Genomic DNA, 16,870 nt, shown 5'->3' with positions numbered 1-16,870 from the left:
AAATGTATACATATGTTTCAAAATTACAATCCATTAAAACTATTATTGGGGAATAAATTGCTGAGTGCACCTTTAAAATACCAGCAAAGAAACAATTTCTGAAAACAGAAATAAATAAACAAAACACAGTTTTACTTTCGCTCTTCACAAATCATTAAGACAAGGGTGAGGTATTGGAGTGTTACAGGTATAGTGATAAAAAATAATTAAAATAATTCATATTAAAAAATATATATAGATAATAGAATATATAAAAAAAGATATTGTACATTTTTTGGGTTCATTTTCCTAATAAAATAAATATAATAATATTAAACTTTCTTATAAAACAAAGGCTTTAAAATCCACATGACTGCAGAGGCAAAGGAAAAGGACACAACTTGACACTTGATAAGGTAATGCCCAACAGTCTCACAGTCCCTGTTCAATAAAGCTTTTGTACTTTAAGAGACCAGCAATGCTCCTCCATTTACTATATCGGAAAGTACCTCACACTTTAGCAGAGAAGTTATTCTGCTTTACGAAATGAGATCTTAATGAATAGAAATCTGGCCATGTCCTCAGATAGTCATGAAGGGAACTGCCCATTAAAACATGCACGTAATGTGTGTAACACTTTCAGTACTTTCAACAGCTCTAATTAAAACAAACAAACAAACAAAAAAAAACATTGTTACACCCTTCATTCTTAAATCTTTGTGAAATACTGATAAAAGATACTGCACCCTGCTAGACTGCTAGCCCACAAATCCACTCTCAGACCTCTCTGTGTCTGAATTAGCATTTTGTCTACAGAAGAGACAGTCCTATTTTAAAGTTGGTAATTGGCAAACGCACAAAACCACTTAAATACGTGAGACTATTACGATCCCATTTAGAGTCACAAAAAAAAAAAATAAAAAATATTTCCAGTTTTTCCTCAAGCAAGACATTTCACATCCTTTTAAACAATGCTAACAAGAGAGGCTCACTGTATACAGAACTACATATACAATTCTCATTTGGCAGCATCTGTTTTTGAAATGATGAAGTACATGCTGTAAAAATGTTTTCAAATAATGCTAAAGCAAGGAAAACGGTAATCAAGATCTGCAGAGCACAGCCATTTTACCGTACTGCAGCTGCAGCTCTGAGGTTGCTAGTATTTCACCGGGTTTCTTTTGCAGTGTGTGCCACATGGTGATGTACTTCATGTAACAATGCACTGAATAACAAAGCCACAAGTCAAGACACCATGACCCATCACCTCCTTCAACCTAACTCAGGGCCCAGGCAGAACAGCACTGTCATTGCACTAAAATCTCATGTTTATGCAGATATTTGAGTTGAGATCTCTAACAATGCACCGTGGTGACAATTTTCAGGTACACAGCCTTAGTAATAAAGGTCTGAGCAGGCAGTGCTACCTGCCACAGACAAGAGTCTACTAAGTTATAGTTGTGAGAAACTGCTTGGAAATAACCTGCTGAGTCAGCACTCACATAATTGCCATGTAGGGGAGTTGTGAGTAGTACAATTCTGTGGATAAAGACAGCAGAGAGAAAGTTCTAAAAGTATTTTGGAAAGTTTGGGGAAAACTTTGACTTCATTATATTGCTATGGTGATTGGCAATACATCAATACAACACATGCTGAAAGCCTATCAAAACATCAACAAGGCGAGTCGGACATGAATGTCGAGGGTTTTTATTGTACTCTAGATTAGTAAACGCTATGTGAACTGCCCTGCTTTAAAGTATTGCTTTTTAAATACATTTTTCCTCAGTACCTTTGACTATTAGCTGTAGGAATTTTTTGTAATCTTTTTTTTTTTTATCCCCTTTTCTCCCAATGTGGAATGCCCAATTCCCACTACTTAGTAGGTCCTTGTGGTGGCGTGGTTACTCACCTCAATCCAGGTGGCAGAGGACAAGTCTCAGTTGCCTCCGCTTCTGAGACAGTCAATCCGCTCATCTTATCATGTGGCTTGTTGTGCATGACACCACGGGGACTCCCAGCATGTATTAGCTCACGCTACTCTCCGCGATCCACATGTAACAGAGTTAAAAGGTTAGTGTAAAATTCATGCTGAAATTGGGGCGATTCGCCATTGGATGTTGCTGCACCTGTGCATTTACATATATTTGCATAGCTTATAATTGCGGCACTATGTGACCCACAGCAGAACTACACACATATTGCTGTGGGTAAGTTGCACTGATAATTACTCTATTAAATAAGAATGTATTATGTTGGTTGCAAGCATAAATTCAATGCATAAATCACAAAAGAGTGTATTTCATTCATCTGTCATCATTCTGATTCTGTTAGTCGAGTCAGATGTGTGATAACTGCAGTGATAAAACTAAGAATATTTGATTGTGTAATCAATTTGCCCTCCAATCTTACATCTGTTTATTTCATTTTTAAGATAACTGAGCAACATCGTGTATTCTAACCAGCCTTTGGTTGTGATTGTCCCAGCCACTACCTGGGACGAAACCGGTTCCACCCGGAGGTTGTAGAACCTTGCAAAGGTGTTGGGTGTTGCCCAGCCCGCTGCTCTGCAAATGTCAGTTAGAGAGGCACCCCTGGCCAGGGCCCAGGAGGCCGCTACACCCCTGGTAGAATGGGCTCGTAGCCCTACCGGGGGCAGCACGTCCTGGGCGTGATATGCCATAGCTATGGCATCAATGAGCCAGTGGGTGATCCTCTGCTTGGAGATAGCGCTTCCTTTCCGCTGTGCACCAAAGCAGACAAAGAGCTGCTCAGAGATCCTAAAGCTCTGCGTGCGATCCAAATAGATGCGTAAAGCACGTACCGGACACAGCAATGACAGGGCTGGGTCTGCCTCCTCCTGGGGCAGCGCTCGCAGGTTCACCACCTGGTCCCTAAAAGGGGTCGTGAGAACCTTGGGCACATAGCCCGGTCGGGGTCTCAAGATCACGTGAGAGTAGCCCGGACCGAACTCCAGGCACGTTTCGCTGATAGAGAATGCTTGCAGGTCCCGTACCCTCTTGATGGAAGTGAGCACAGTCAGGAAGGCAGTCTTCAAGGAGAGTGCTTAAAGCTCAGCTGACTGCAAAGGCTCAAAGGGGGCTCTCTGTAGACCCTGAAGAACTACAGAGAGGTCCCATGAGGGAACGAGGCGCGGTCTGGAGGGGTTCAGCCTCCTGGCGCCTCTCAGGAACCTGATGATCAGGTCGTGCTTCCCTAAGGACTTACCGTCCACTGTGTCGTACTGTGCTGCTATAGCAGCAACGTACACCTTCAAGGTGGAAGGGGACAGCCACCCTTCCAACCTCTCCTGCAGGAAGGAAAGCACCGATCCGACTGCGCATCTCTGGGGGTCTTCCCATCCGGAAGAACACCACTTAGCAAACAGATGTCACTTAAAGGCATACAGGCGCCTCGTAGAGGGGGCCCTAAACTGAGTGATCGTGTCTACCACCGCGGGTGGTAGACCGCTTAGGTCATCCGCGTCCCGTCCAGGGGCCAGACATGGAGATTCCAGAGGTCTGGTCGCGAGTGCCAGATGGTGCCCCGTCCCTGAGAAAGAAGGTCCTTCCTCAGGGGAATTCGCCAGTGGGGGGCTGTCGCGAGGAGCGTGAGGTCCGAGAACCACGTCTGGGTGGGCCAGTAGGGTGCTACCAGGATGACCTGCTCCTCGTCCTCCCTGACCTTGCACAGAATCTGTGCAAGTAGGCTCACTGGGGGAAATGCATATTTGTGTAGGCCAGGAGGCCAGCTGTGTGCCAGCACGTCTATGCCGAGAGGTGCCTCAGTCAGGGCGTACCAGAGCGGGCAGTGGGAGGATTCTTAGGAGGCAAACAGGTCTACCTGTGCCTGTCCGAATCAACTCCAAATCAGCTGGACCACCTGAAGGTGGAGTCTCCATTTTCCCCTGAGGGTAATCTGCTGTGACAGCATGTCCGCAGCAGTGTTGAGGTCGCCCGGGATGTGAGTGGCTCACAGCGACTTGAGGTGCTGCTGACTCCAGAGGAGGAGACGGCGGGTGAGTTGTGACATACAACGAGAGCGCAGACCGCCTTGGCGGTTGACATATGCTACCATTGCTGTGTTGTCTGTCCGAACTAACACGTGCTTGCCCAGGATCAATGGCCGGAACCTCCGCAGGGCGAGCAGAATTGCCAACAACTCGAGGCAGTTGATGTGCCAATGCAGCCGCGGGCCCATCCATAAACCTGTGTCGAGGCAGAATCGAGATGTACACGTCCTTCAGGTCTACCGCCATGAACAAATCTCGATGCCGGACGCTCGCCAGAATGCATTTTTGCGTCAGCATCTTGAATGGGAGTCTGTGTAAAGCCCGGTTTAGTATTCGCAGGTCCAAGATTGGCCGCAACCCACCGCCTTTTTTTGGTACGATGAAGTAGGGGCTGTAAAACCCCTTCGTCATCTCGGCCAGAGGGACAGGTTCTATCGCACCCTTCCGTAGGAGGGTGGCGATCTCCGCGTGCAAGGTAGCAACGTTTTCGTCCTTCACCAAGGTGAAGTGGATATCGCTGAACCTGGGCGGACGCCTGGCGAACTGAATCGCGTAGCCGAGTCGGACGGTCCGGACCAGCCATCGCAACGGATTGGAAAGCGCAAGCCATGCAAGTTCCGCACTAGGGGGACCAAAGGGACAACATTGTCGGACGTACCGGCAGGTGGGGCCTCACAGCGGGGCAGAGCTCGAGGTGCCACACCATGTCGTGGTCGTGCTGAGTCTAGGGACATCGAAGCACTTACCTGGCTCCTTGTGTCCACCCACGGAACAGCCTGGGATGGGGGAGGAAGAGGCCTGTCCTCGCAACCCGTAGAGACTGTCACATCGGGGGCGGATGTGTGCCACAGCTGGGCGAGCAGGGGTGGGGAGACCGCCGCTGGAGCGCCAATCCTGCAAGGGAAAAAAGGTGGACGGTGGTCGTGATGACGACCATGCACACCGGGTATGTGACCCAGGGAAGGAGGAAACCGCTCTTTTGCTGAACTGTTGGGTACCGCAGCCACTTGGGCATGTGGTGAAATCAAATGAAATCTTGATCTTGTTTTAAGGATTTTTAGATATTTTTTACAGGAAAACAATAAAAAAATTATTATCAAGAATACGATTTTTGCCCTAATATCAAAGGTCTTACTAGAAAAAAAGAAATTATGATCCAATGTGAATTTTCTTAAAAAAAAAATATGATCGTGCCTGGTAACGTGCATGTAAAATGGCTAGAAATAGCATTTTAGCTTAGCATAAAGCTGACAATTTACACAAGGTTTATTTCTATTTCTTCTGCTCCAAACTTACTTCAAACTTACTTCTCTGTCTGCTCGTATGAATGTAACACATCATAAGAAAGTGTTTCACCACTGTTTAAATGCACTTTGGATCACATCATTTATATGTATAAATGTTTTCCATCTGAAAGGACTAAATATTAAATGAAGCAAATGACAATAAAATGCAAAGTAATCTCTTCAGTAATCAAAATACTTTTTGAAAGTAACTGTATTCTAATTGCCAATGATTTAAATTGTAACTGTAGTGGAATACAGTTACTTATATTTTGTATTTTAAATACGTAATCCCATTACATGTATTCCATTACTCCCCAACCCTGTCCACGTTAGGTGCATAAATATGAACCAAAATAAGACTTTGTCCCTGAATTTCAGCTAAAACAATAATGACTCTTCCTAATTTATCTTTACTCTGTTTGAGACATTTGAATTGTAGATGGTTACTTATCAGTGTAATGACTCCCCTGCTCTTACTCGAGCCAGCACTATAAAAAAAAAATGCCCACCCCATATCTTTCCAAATTTTGCAGTTTCCTGCGGAGAATGGTGCATTTCTTGAAGAAACACTGTATCCTATTTCTTATGCTTAAGAAGGGCATTTCTCCTTTTTATGGGGTGCCCCAACCCATTCACATTCCACGTGAAGAGAGACAATCCACTCATATTAACATTTGACATTTTGACATTTAAGTAAAAATAGATTGTGTGTCAAAAACAAGATTATAAAGATCACATTCCAACATTGGTGCGACCATTAAAACCCGAACTTCCCCCAGAACATAACAAACAGAAAAAAGAAAAACGTGCGCATTAACCCCGTGCACGACTGCACCAACTGGCGTCCTTCCCTCCAAACTCAAACAGTTCATGCACGCCTACGAGGACCCCCGCGACAACTTTGCCATCAGATTACTCAAGTCCGGTGTTTCTATGCAAATTTTGTGAGACAGAATTACACAGCAAGAGATATTCTATAAAACAAACTCCAGCCAATAGGTGGAACAAACTCAAAGAGAGTGTAGATTCATCTACAGAACTGTCCCAAAGGTGTGCCACTCTGCAAAATAAACTCCAGCCCCTAGGCGGAACCAGCAAACGTGAATTTTCAGTGAGCCAGTCCACTCGGCTGCAATGTGACTACCACAAAATAGCTTACTCCATTGACTTTATGAAGGACATCAATTGCTTTATGACCCTTCTTAGCATCTATTCTCAATTTGGCAGCGAATATCAGTGCAAAAGCGACCTTCCATTGATGTAAATGTTTCTTGCATTCCTTGAATCGATCACGCTTCTCTCTTGTCGAATTTGCAAAGTCTGGGAACAAGAAAATGCTGTGGTTTTTCCAAGAAAGCCTTCCTTTACTCTTCGACTTGCACAAGATCTTTATCGGATGATCTCGGAGATTTGGCCAGAATTGTTCGGGGCCTGTCTCCCTCCGCGGATCTCCGCGCCGGAACCCTGTGAACTCACTTGATTTCCAGCTTATGGCCTGTTATGTCGTGCAGATTCGGAAGGAGCCCATCCAGGAATTTTAGCATATCCCGACCCTCTTTGGCCTGACAATTTGACGTTATTCTGCCAGCTACGGTTCTCCATTCCTCCAACTTCTCCCAGACACACTCCAAATCCACCTTGGTTGCTAGTGGATTAGCAGATAATTCCCTCTCCGATGACTCCAGATAATCAATCCATTTCTCGACATCCCCCACTCTTGTAACCATCTCAGAGATCTTTACCTCCATGGCAGTGATCAATCGACATATCACAGCAAGATCCTCCAAGTCAGCAACGACCTTCGTCAGCATTGCCGACATGCCCAGCATCTCTCGCCGCATTTCCCGTATCTCTCCGAACAAGTTGACTCCCTGGCTCGCGGCCTGCTCGGGGATATCAGCTTGAGCACTTAAGTGTCTTTTAATGTCTCCAGAGCCCGAGGATTTGAATTCTTTGACATATTGTCCTCCTAGAACAATTTTGGAACATTGTATGGAATCTCACAGGTGTTAAATCTAACAAAGTGCGCAGAGCTCGCCATTCACGCGTCTGATCCTTGCATGGCTTCACGTGACTCCCCTGCCTCGGCACTTCTAATTATTCTACATCTATTGAACAACACATATTAGAATCTTCAACAGAATTATCATTGCTGCAGTAAGGCCTATGTACCTGAAGGTATCTGTACATCTACTAAATTCTGGGGTTTTTGGTGGTAATGAGTGAATTTCTCTTACAGACATGTGTGATCAAGTTCACACAAGTAGAATTGGCTAATCTCTGTGCTAATGACAACAATCCCCTTAAATTACCAAGAGATATCCAAATCAATACTCCGATAACAGTGATATTATTTACCTCACAGTACCTTACTGTACAGTTGGATTCATGTTTGAATAAGTCCTACATTTACTCAAATAATCCAGTTCCTGTGTTCCTTCACTCAGCAATACAAGTCTTTGAAAACAAACCAAGGCTGTCATTTTCAGCTTCGAATATTTATAGCACTTGAGCAAAATAACAAACAATGTGGCACAGATGACTGTTATTTGGACAGGGCAAGGGGGTCGTTACTATAATCAGTGCTGACCAGCAAACCATAGGGAGGCACATTAAAACCCACACACTGGAATAAACACATGCCTAACAAAATAATTTGAGCTAGAAAGCTTCACTGTCAAACCTCACACTCATTAAAACCATCCGCACAGAGCTAATTATAGTATTATATGGGGCCTGTAGTGCGTGAATTATTCCTCTGGATCATCCACTCAAGACACAAACATTGCATGCTACGGTTATGTGACCTCTCACTCTTTCGATGCTTGCTTAAACAAACATATAGACTAAAGGGGTGTAGCTATCAATAAAAAAATTCAAAAGATTACTGCTCTAGCTTATTTTAGTCTTGTGTTACCACATATCTGCTGGTGCAACAGTACAGTCCCTTCATGGGTTTAGTGTTTACCACTTCTCCTATCATAAAAATCATCCTATTTCTATCTATCAAATTAAACTGTTTGTTTACTTTAGCTGACTGTGATACCAGGTTTAAACAAGGAGTGCTTGTAAAATAATCTAAATTAAAACACTATTCAATGTATCTCTGATATACCCAATGTATTTTCTAAAGTAAAAAAAACAGAAAAAGAAACTCAAAAGTCCATTTAAGCAATTCTTTAAATAAGTGTTATCACATTAATAAGATTATTGTAATTTATTACGAAAACATTAAGTATAGAATTACTATTACTATAAATATACTACAGTATATATACTACAATTATTATTTAAGCATAATTTAAACATATAATGATGTACTAACGGCATGTTCCTGCCATGCCATATACTAAAGAAAGTTCTTTAATTCTGTATGTTGCACTTTATCAAAATAGCGTTTTAAAATATAGTTCTAGAACATGTAATTTAATTACATGACTAAAAATCCTACCTAAATTTGCACATTAATTTATTTAGAGTCTATACATTCCTAAGTGTTTAATTTGCACATTTATTGTGTGTTTTAGATATATAATGAAATAAATTAATATGGTGGCACAATTATATTTTTGTCTACAAAACTAATTTCAAACATTTAAGCATACGCCTTCAGATCAAAAGATTTTTAAGATCATGAGATCAAGATCAAGATCATATATATATATGTATATATATATATATATATATATATATATATATATATATATATATATATATATATATATAGGGGATTGTTATTTGTAATGTATTCTCTATAAGGTTCAAATTCACCCTTCCTTTCAAAACTGACAAAGAACAATAAACACAGACTTGTAACTGAAATGAGTATGCACTTAAATTATGTCCATTAATTTCAAGCTGGTAACAAAGTGGCGGAAAATTCTCAAAGTCTCTCCAAGAAAACACCAGAAATCGTAGATGTCAAAGAATTAACCAACTTTAGGTGTATTTATTCTTTTTCCTTTTTTAAATAATAAGCATTCCATTTATTAGCAATAAAATCTCAATACTACAGAAACAAATTATGCTTTTCAGTTGTGCTTTTTGTGGTTTTGTTAGTTAAAATATATAGAATAGTATATAAAGTTAATATACAGTATCGATATATAAAAATATTATAGTTTCCCTCACATTGAAATGTGTCTACAGTATATTCAGTGCTCATTTTAAGTTGAAATTCGTCCAAATTACAACTCCTCACCATTCTCTTTTGATTGCAAAGGTGTGATTTCAAGAATATTGAATACTCTAAATTAATTTCATCTCCCACCAAACCCACACACTATTTTGCCATTCAAGGAAAGTGTAGTATAAATCTCTGACTAAAAAATGAATAGACATATCAACCAATGCTTTCATGCCCTCACCCTATCTGTATCTGTATCTCTATCTTCAGCATAATCCCCTATCTCTGTCCACAGAACTGTATCTAATGGTCCACCCTGATACCTTGCAGAGACATACAGGACTGATCATAAATTTATTCTGGCTTATTTACAGCCTCTGCTGTAGTCAGCGCTTTGAAAGGAACAAATCCTTTGTTGCCTTTGCCATCTGTAGGGCTCTTTATAGCCAGTACCATTCTGCTGGCCTGCTTAGTACTTTGAGATGAGATGGAGGTGGACTCAGCATCAACTCATCGGCTTCAGTTGTGCAATCTGGTTTAAATGCCTTTTTCTCAGTCCTTTTTAATATCCTTTCTTTTGATACAACCCTTGTCCTAACACTGCTGGCTGGGTGAAGGACAATGCTGAGTTATTGTTATGAGGAGGGTTATGGTTGTGTTATGGCCAGACCTCACAGGAAGCTAACTGTTTTAGTTCCTATACAATTCCACAAGTTAGAAGTAAGATTCAATGAAGGTACAATGAAGATACAAATTCAAAAAAGGTACAATGGAGCAACTGGGGAAAATAATAGATTCTCTCTCACAGTGAAATCGAAGCCTCTTTGAAATCAGTGTTCAGTTACTGGGTAAAATCGATGTAAAATCTTAAATTGCATAAGGCGAACCCTTGCATCTCTAGATGCAGACTTGACATTTTTTAGGATCCTAGCCCACACCCCCTCCTCCAATGTCAAGTTTAGATCTTTCTCCCATAATTTCCATCACCCAGACTCTGAATTGGCAGGGAGTAATACACTGATGCCGCATGACCCTTCCCAAAAGTAGAAATCACCACTCCCAGAGTATCTGCCGCTTTAAATAAACATATATAAATATAAATATCAGAATTAAACACTCTGGACACTTTTGTCCATATCGAGTGCAAATGCAAAATAACGGGGTGCGACTTAACCTCTCCGGCTAGTTTAATCAAAAGGGCTTTGCAGTGGCGAGATAGGGGCAAGAACTTCCTTTTCAATACAAAACCAGAGAGGGGCTCTCTCAGGTGGAAGTGACCAATAAGCCAAATGTCTAAGACCGAATGTATAATAATAAAAACAAAATCTTGGGTAGGCCTAACCCACCTTTGTCAGTCGGCCTATGTAACTTATTGAAATTTAACCTGGGACACTTACCATTCCAAATGAAGGACTTCGCTATGCTATCAAATTGCTTGAAATAAGAGTGGGGGACATCTACAGCGAGAGACTGTAGCAGGTAGTTGAATTTTGGATTACAACATCTTTGCTGTTTTTAATTGTATTATATAATGTTTACATCCATCTTATGTATTGTTTGTTTACATATCTATTTGGAGGGTTCAGTGATACCGCTTGGAATATTGGAAACTGCTTTGCTGTCAGTCTTTGACTGTGTTTACATGCACAAGAATATTTCTATAACAATGACTTTAACAATGAATAGCTGATGCTTGGCAGCTTTTACGTGTTGGCAATTTTCTTAACACATTAGCATTCTTTGACTGATAAAATGTTTAAAATCTTACTGAAATTTACTTTAAAAGTCACCTTTTTGAAATGGAACAGGCGCTGATCTCGTGGAATGACCCATACAGTATATTCCTATCTGAACTAGGCTGTATTCTGATCATGCATGTAAATGTTAGGCTACATCAAATGTATCCAATTGCTGTAACCCAAATAAAATCTAAATAAGACAGGTTACATATTCCTATTTTAATCTGATTTTTTTGTCTTATGGCATCTTTACACAGCCGAGTTAAGTCTGCTCTGTGCCTGTTCAAAATTCTGTGAAAAGACACAATGCCACATAAAAGCCAGACTAAATTAAGCCTGCTATGACCCACCTCAGCCCCTAGTATTAAAGGCAGTTCTGATGCTGCTTTAATTCTTGGTAAATGACATGCAGCAGTATCAGAGCAGAGCAGCCATAAACTTTATTGTTGTCATGATAGAGCATATAAACTGGTGGCCAAAAGTTGGGAATAATGTACAGATTTTGCTCTTATGGAAAGAAATTGGTACTTTTATTCACCAAAGTGGCATTCAGCTGATCAAAATGTACAGTCAGGACATTAATAACGTGAAAAATTACTATTACAATTTGAATTTTTTCAAATTAAACTACTTCAAAGAGTTCCCATCAAAAATTCCTCCATGTGAAGCAATGAAAGCTTTGCAGATCCTTGGCATTCTAGCTGTCAGTTTGTGACATTTCACCTCACGCTTCCTGTAGCACTTGCCATAGATGTGGCTGTCTTGTTGGGCATTTCTCATGCACCTTACAGTCTTACCTTTATATGAAATCTTCAGTTTTTTGGCAATTTCAAGCATTGTATAGCCTTCATTCCTCAAAACAATGATTGACTGATGAGTTTCTAGAGAAAGCTGTTTCTTTTTTGCCATTTTTGACCTAATATTAACCTTAAGACATGCCAGTCTATTGCGTACTGTGGCAACTCAAAAACAAGCACAAAGACAATGTTAAGCTTCATTTAACGAACCAAATAGCTTTCAACTGTGTTTGATATAATGGCAAGTGTGTTTCTAGTACCAAATTACCAATTTAGCATGATTACTCAAGGATAAGGTGTTGGAGTGATGGCTGCTGGAAATGGGGCCTGTCTAGGTTTGATCAAATATGACTTTTTCCAAATAGTGATGGTGCTGTTTTTTACATCAGTAATGTCCTGACTATACTTTGTGATCAGTTGAATGCCACGTTGGTGAATTAAAGTACCAATTTCCTTACGAAACAGCAAAATCTGTACATTATTGCAAACTTTTGGCTGCCAGTGTATTTCATAATTATGTTTCGTATTTAAATGTATAATTTCATATTTTCATTAATTTCCCATTTCTATATTTGTAATTTTAAATTTAAAACATTGATTTCATAACCTTATTAATGCAATTGTAATTGCTGTGTAAATACATTTTTGCCTCCTCTGAGCAGCATTAAACAGTCTGTGTGAATACATGCACCAAAATGCCACTTCAGATGCAGCTTCTGTGCCACCTTTGCAGTGTAAAGATGACATTAGTTTATTTGGAGTATGCTGGTTAACATGTATACATAGCACAATAGCGCTTAACCAGAATATAGACCTTAATTGGAAAATGACGTGCTTGTATGTCGTCATTTAGATTTGTCTTGTGAAATACATGTATTTTTCAACTGGTCCAAGCACTGATATACAGCCTATGTAGTGGGTCCAAAACTTGTCACATGAAGGGGACACAGTTAAGAAATTTTCCACAAATGTGGTGATGGAGAGAGTGGTTAGGGCGTGCGTGTTAAGTACATCTTAAAAAATAATTTCTTACAATAATAGGTAGTAGCGTGTGTTGAGACGCCCTCTTCTTGTACAATTTAGACGCTACAGGAAGAAGCAAGTCTGGGCTGTCTTGGCTGCTGTTCTCAAGCTCAGCCAATCCTCTATTTGTGACGCTCGCTCAGAGTGGGTTCAGCATCATGATATTTAACACACCCACCCATAACATCCGACAGAGGTATTTCCTCAAGCGCCTGTCAACGGGCTAAAATCACAGTCATATGTCGTTACAGCGCTCGTGCCCACGTTGTGTTGGATCTCCAGCACTTAACGCTGAAACTTTCTCCAAAGACCACATTTTTATCGACGGAAGAAGCTGAGATGCAACTCTTTCTTGAACCCTGCCATCGCTTTCAACGACTGAACAGCATTGCTTTATACTGGATACAAATGCACAGTCGCGTGTCAGCAGCTGTAAAAGAAAGATCTCTTGCGATCTAAAGCTGATGTTGTATGAACAGCTACAGATGTGTTCTCTATTCCAGTTTTCCGTGAACCGGTCATTCGCCAGCAGTGAGATGGACAGTTGCGTTTTCTGTATTGCGAACACGCACTTTTGTGGATAATATATTGGATGAGATATATGAACTCGCATTTCTATATATGAACTATAATGTTAAAATAGACTATGAGTGATTATGCGATAATATCGGAAATTATTCTCGCGTGTCGCCAACTCATTTGTTCTGACTGCACGGGAGGAATTTAATCGCGAGCGCACGAAAAAAAAAACTGGATTATTGTTTCACATGGACGTGGACGAGCGTGACACCTTTTGCTAAATAAATCCCCATTTATTCGCTTAAACTGGCAAATGAAAACGAAAACGTTCCATGTGTTCTCATAAAATTGGGTGCCCGTGTTTTATGTACTGTTGGCGATGTAGTGCGCTTGCTCACTTTTATCCCTGCCATTCCAAACAAGTCTCTTCTCGAACAGGAGACAGTGAAGATGATTCTCTTCAGAAAATTCCGCGTCTTGATTTTAATGGTGTTTCTTATCGCCTGCTCTATGCACATAATGATAGACTTGTTACCAAAGCTGGAAAGACGGGTCAGTAGCGCCTGTTCTTGCTCCCACACACCCAGCGAAGAGCCGCAGAACTGGGCTAAGCATCGAGCCAATCCGGGATCAGAGTCCGGCTGGCCTAATAAACACACGCTCAGAATACTTCAAGACTTTAGCAACGAGCCCAACTCAAATCTGTCCTCTCATTCACTGGAAAAGATCACCGTCGAGGATAAAGCTGAGACGTTAAGACGAAATGAGCAGCTGAAGAAAGGTGATGATAAGAGGCACGCGACACGGGACTCTACCTTCAGCAAGAATTCATCCATGAAGGGTTCAAGGCTGTCTGCGCTGTTTGAGCATCCTTTATACACGAGGCCATTGCCTTCAATAACTGATGAAGATACGCTGTTCAATGTCAACACTGATATAAGATTTGACCCTAAAGCTGCAGAAAACCCAGAGTGGTAGGTTTAAAAACTACCTTTTTATCCTCTCTTAAAACAAGCACATGCACACACACGATTTCTTAAATGCTTGCAAATAACTGTATAATATTTAGTGCTTTCCTCAGATAGGGTTGATTCACAACAGAAATCTACACTGTAAAAAAAAGTGGTAACATTATTCTACATGATCTAACCACTAAAACTACTTTTGTTGATGTAACCTTAAGTAATCCATTTGGTTAGGCTATATTAAATATATTATTTTAATATATTATGATATTAATTTTTTTTTTATAAAGCCAGTCAATTTAGACGTTATCTTATGAAGTACTTTTTTAGGATATCTAAAATGTCATGGTTTGATCTTGGTCATGGAAAACTTTGGAAGAACATGATATGAATCACCTCAATTACTCTCAAATACTCTTAAATGGATTATGAAAAATGCCTTGAATGCAATAAAAGTTGGGCCATGCTTTTTTCCATAGGCTTGGGGAAGGGAAAGAAGGGGATTATGCTCCTACGGGCGAAATGTCCTCAGACTCCTACCCAAACTGGCTCCGCTTCCACATTGGGATCAACCGGTATGAGCTCTACTCCAGGCACAACCCAGTCATTGATGCAATGCTGAAGGACCTGGTCTCACAAAGAATTACAAGTGCTGGTAAGACAATATTTGAGGTTACACAATAGTAATAGCATAAGATTTGAACGTCTAACAAAGAGCTAATGTGAAATTAGCATTGTAGTGGTTTACTCTTATGATGTATGATTTGAGGATAGCTTCCTTCAGTGTGATGCTTCTTAACAGACTAAAATAGATGCTTCGAGTGAAGTTCCTCCAAGATAATAGCTAGAATGTTCCTGCACTCCAACTGTGGATGCATCAATAAAATTGGACTGAGATTTACAGGTAGTGGATTCCAGCTGGATTAAATGAATTAGAAGAGTGTGCAATTTAGACTTAATCTAACACCATGCTGTGGAGAAGTATCTCCTGCCAAGCATGCATATCGTCAAGTAGAGAAGAAAATACAGTGCTGATGGGGTGCACTTATGTGTAGCCCCAAGGTCAACATCTCAACTAATATGCTGTTTAGAGTTCCTAAGAACTCTAGAAGCAATGTGAAATATAAACTAAAGAAAGGAAATTTTCAGCTATTGGCACACCAGCCTCTTAGCTGACTTGAGGCAGTGTCTTTTCCTTCATCTGTTTGTAATTGCCCGAGTGTTCAGTACAACAAGCTTCTTCACTGAGGTCTTATCAGCTTCTCCAAAAGAGGAAATTCACTTGTTGCCTTGTGTATAATCAAATACAAAACCTGCACCATCTGTGATGACAACAGGACAAAGAGCCTCTCTTGGCTTTGTTGACAGTTACACTTCACTTAATTTTCACATTTTTCTTGCTATTTGCATAATGAATCTTATCTTAAAGATACTTCATTGTATAAAGGCTCCTAACACAGGTGTTTAGTGACTCTCTTGTTCTCTCTATAGCAATGAAATCTGGAGGCACACAACTAAAGCTGATCATGACGTTCCAGAATTATGGCCAGGCACTCTTCAAACCCATGAAGTAAGTAATGATAGCCAAACAATGATTGTACACCTTCACATGTTAATTATCCCTACTGTTAAATACTGTAATTGCGTAAACATCTGTGAACTCTGGACCAGTGAATTTCACGTCATTAGTTACTGCTCCTGTGAAATAGTCAGGCCCAGGCAGAATCTGCAGACTTCTATTGCATTTACTGTGCTGATTTAGGATGTAGGTTAAAACGTGTGGAATGGAACTGAGAGGACTACACTCTTTTTAGTAGAATATTCTGATCTTTGCATTCCAATTCGGTGGAAATCTGCGAAGAGTTTTGCGCAGATCTGTGGGTGCAGATTGCGTGTGGGCCTGCTTATAGTCATTGAATATGCATAACATTCTTACACCCTGTGGTGCGGCATGTTAGATATTGTCTTATGGGAATATTTCCGGTCTTAAATGCAGTATCATTGTCTATACTCTGTTATGAATTCTTCTGACGGACACACTGTCATAGTGTGGTAGTTTTAGCTCAGTTGCTCAATTCAATTTGGATATGTGTGTTATTATAATCGTGTGATAATATGCTCAGATCAGGGCTATTGAAAAAGGACTTATAGTAGTCGCCATAGTGATCCACAATGGATGGATCATATCCCATTTGAAATGTAGGTTACAATGAGAGAGAGGTTGTTTTTATGGATCTGACAACCCCTCAGCGCAAATAATAGTTGCCTCCCTGTAATTTTCTGGATCTATAAATGGCAGCAAGTAAATCTTTGGTGTCATTGTCAGATGCTGAGCTGCAGAGACGGTCGGTTTCATACACAATGCTTATGCGTTTTCTGGCAGATTAGTATTTAACTTTTTTTCTCTTTTCTCAGTCTATATCTTAG

General features: G+C 40.6%; 1 protein-coding gene across 1 annotated transcript in view; it reads left to right on the top strand.

Annotated features, from left to right (window-relative positions):
- Positions 1-13,169: 13,169 nt before the first annotated feature.
- The window catches only part of LOC127426778 (extracellular serine/threonine protein kinase FAM20C-like), a 63,340-nt gene continuing 59,639 nt past the window's right edge, over positions 13,170-16,870 (top strand). The window contains exons 1-3 of the mRNA XM_051673807.1: positions 13,170-14,452; positions 14,923-15,098; positions 15,935-16,013. Coding sequence (XP_051529767.1) covers positions 13,929-14,452; positions 14,923-15,098; positions 15,935-16,013 — 779 coding nt within the window. The 5' untranslated portion in view covers positions 13,170-13,928. The remainder of the gene's footprint in view (positions 14,453-14,922; positions 15,099-15,934; positions 16,014-16,870) is intronic.

This window comes from Myxocyprinus asiaticus, chromosome 36 (assembly GCF_019703515.2).
Source record: "Myxocyprinus asiaticus isolate MX2 ecotype Aquarium Trade chromosome 36, UBuf_Myxa_2, whole genome shotgun sequence".
NCBI classification, from domain to species: Eukaryota; Metazoa; Chordata; class Actinopteri; order Cypriniformes; family Catostomidae; genus Myxocyprinus; species Myxocyprinus asiaticus.
This window is presented reverse-complemented; position numbering and strand designations above follow the sequence as displayed.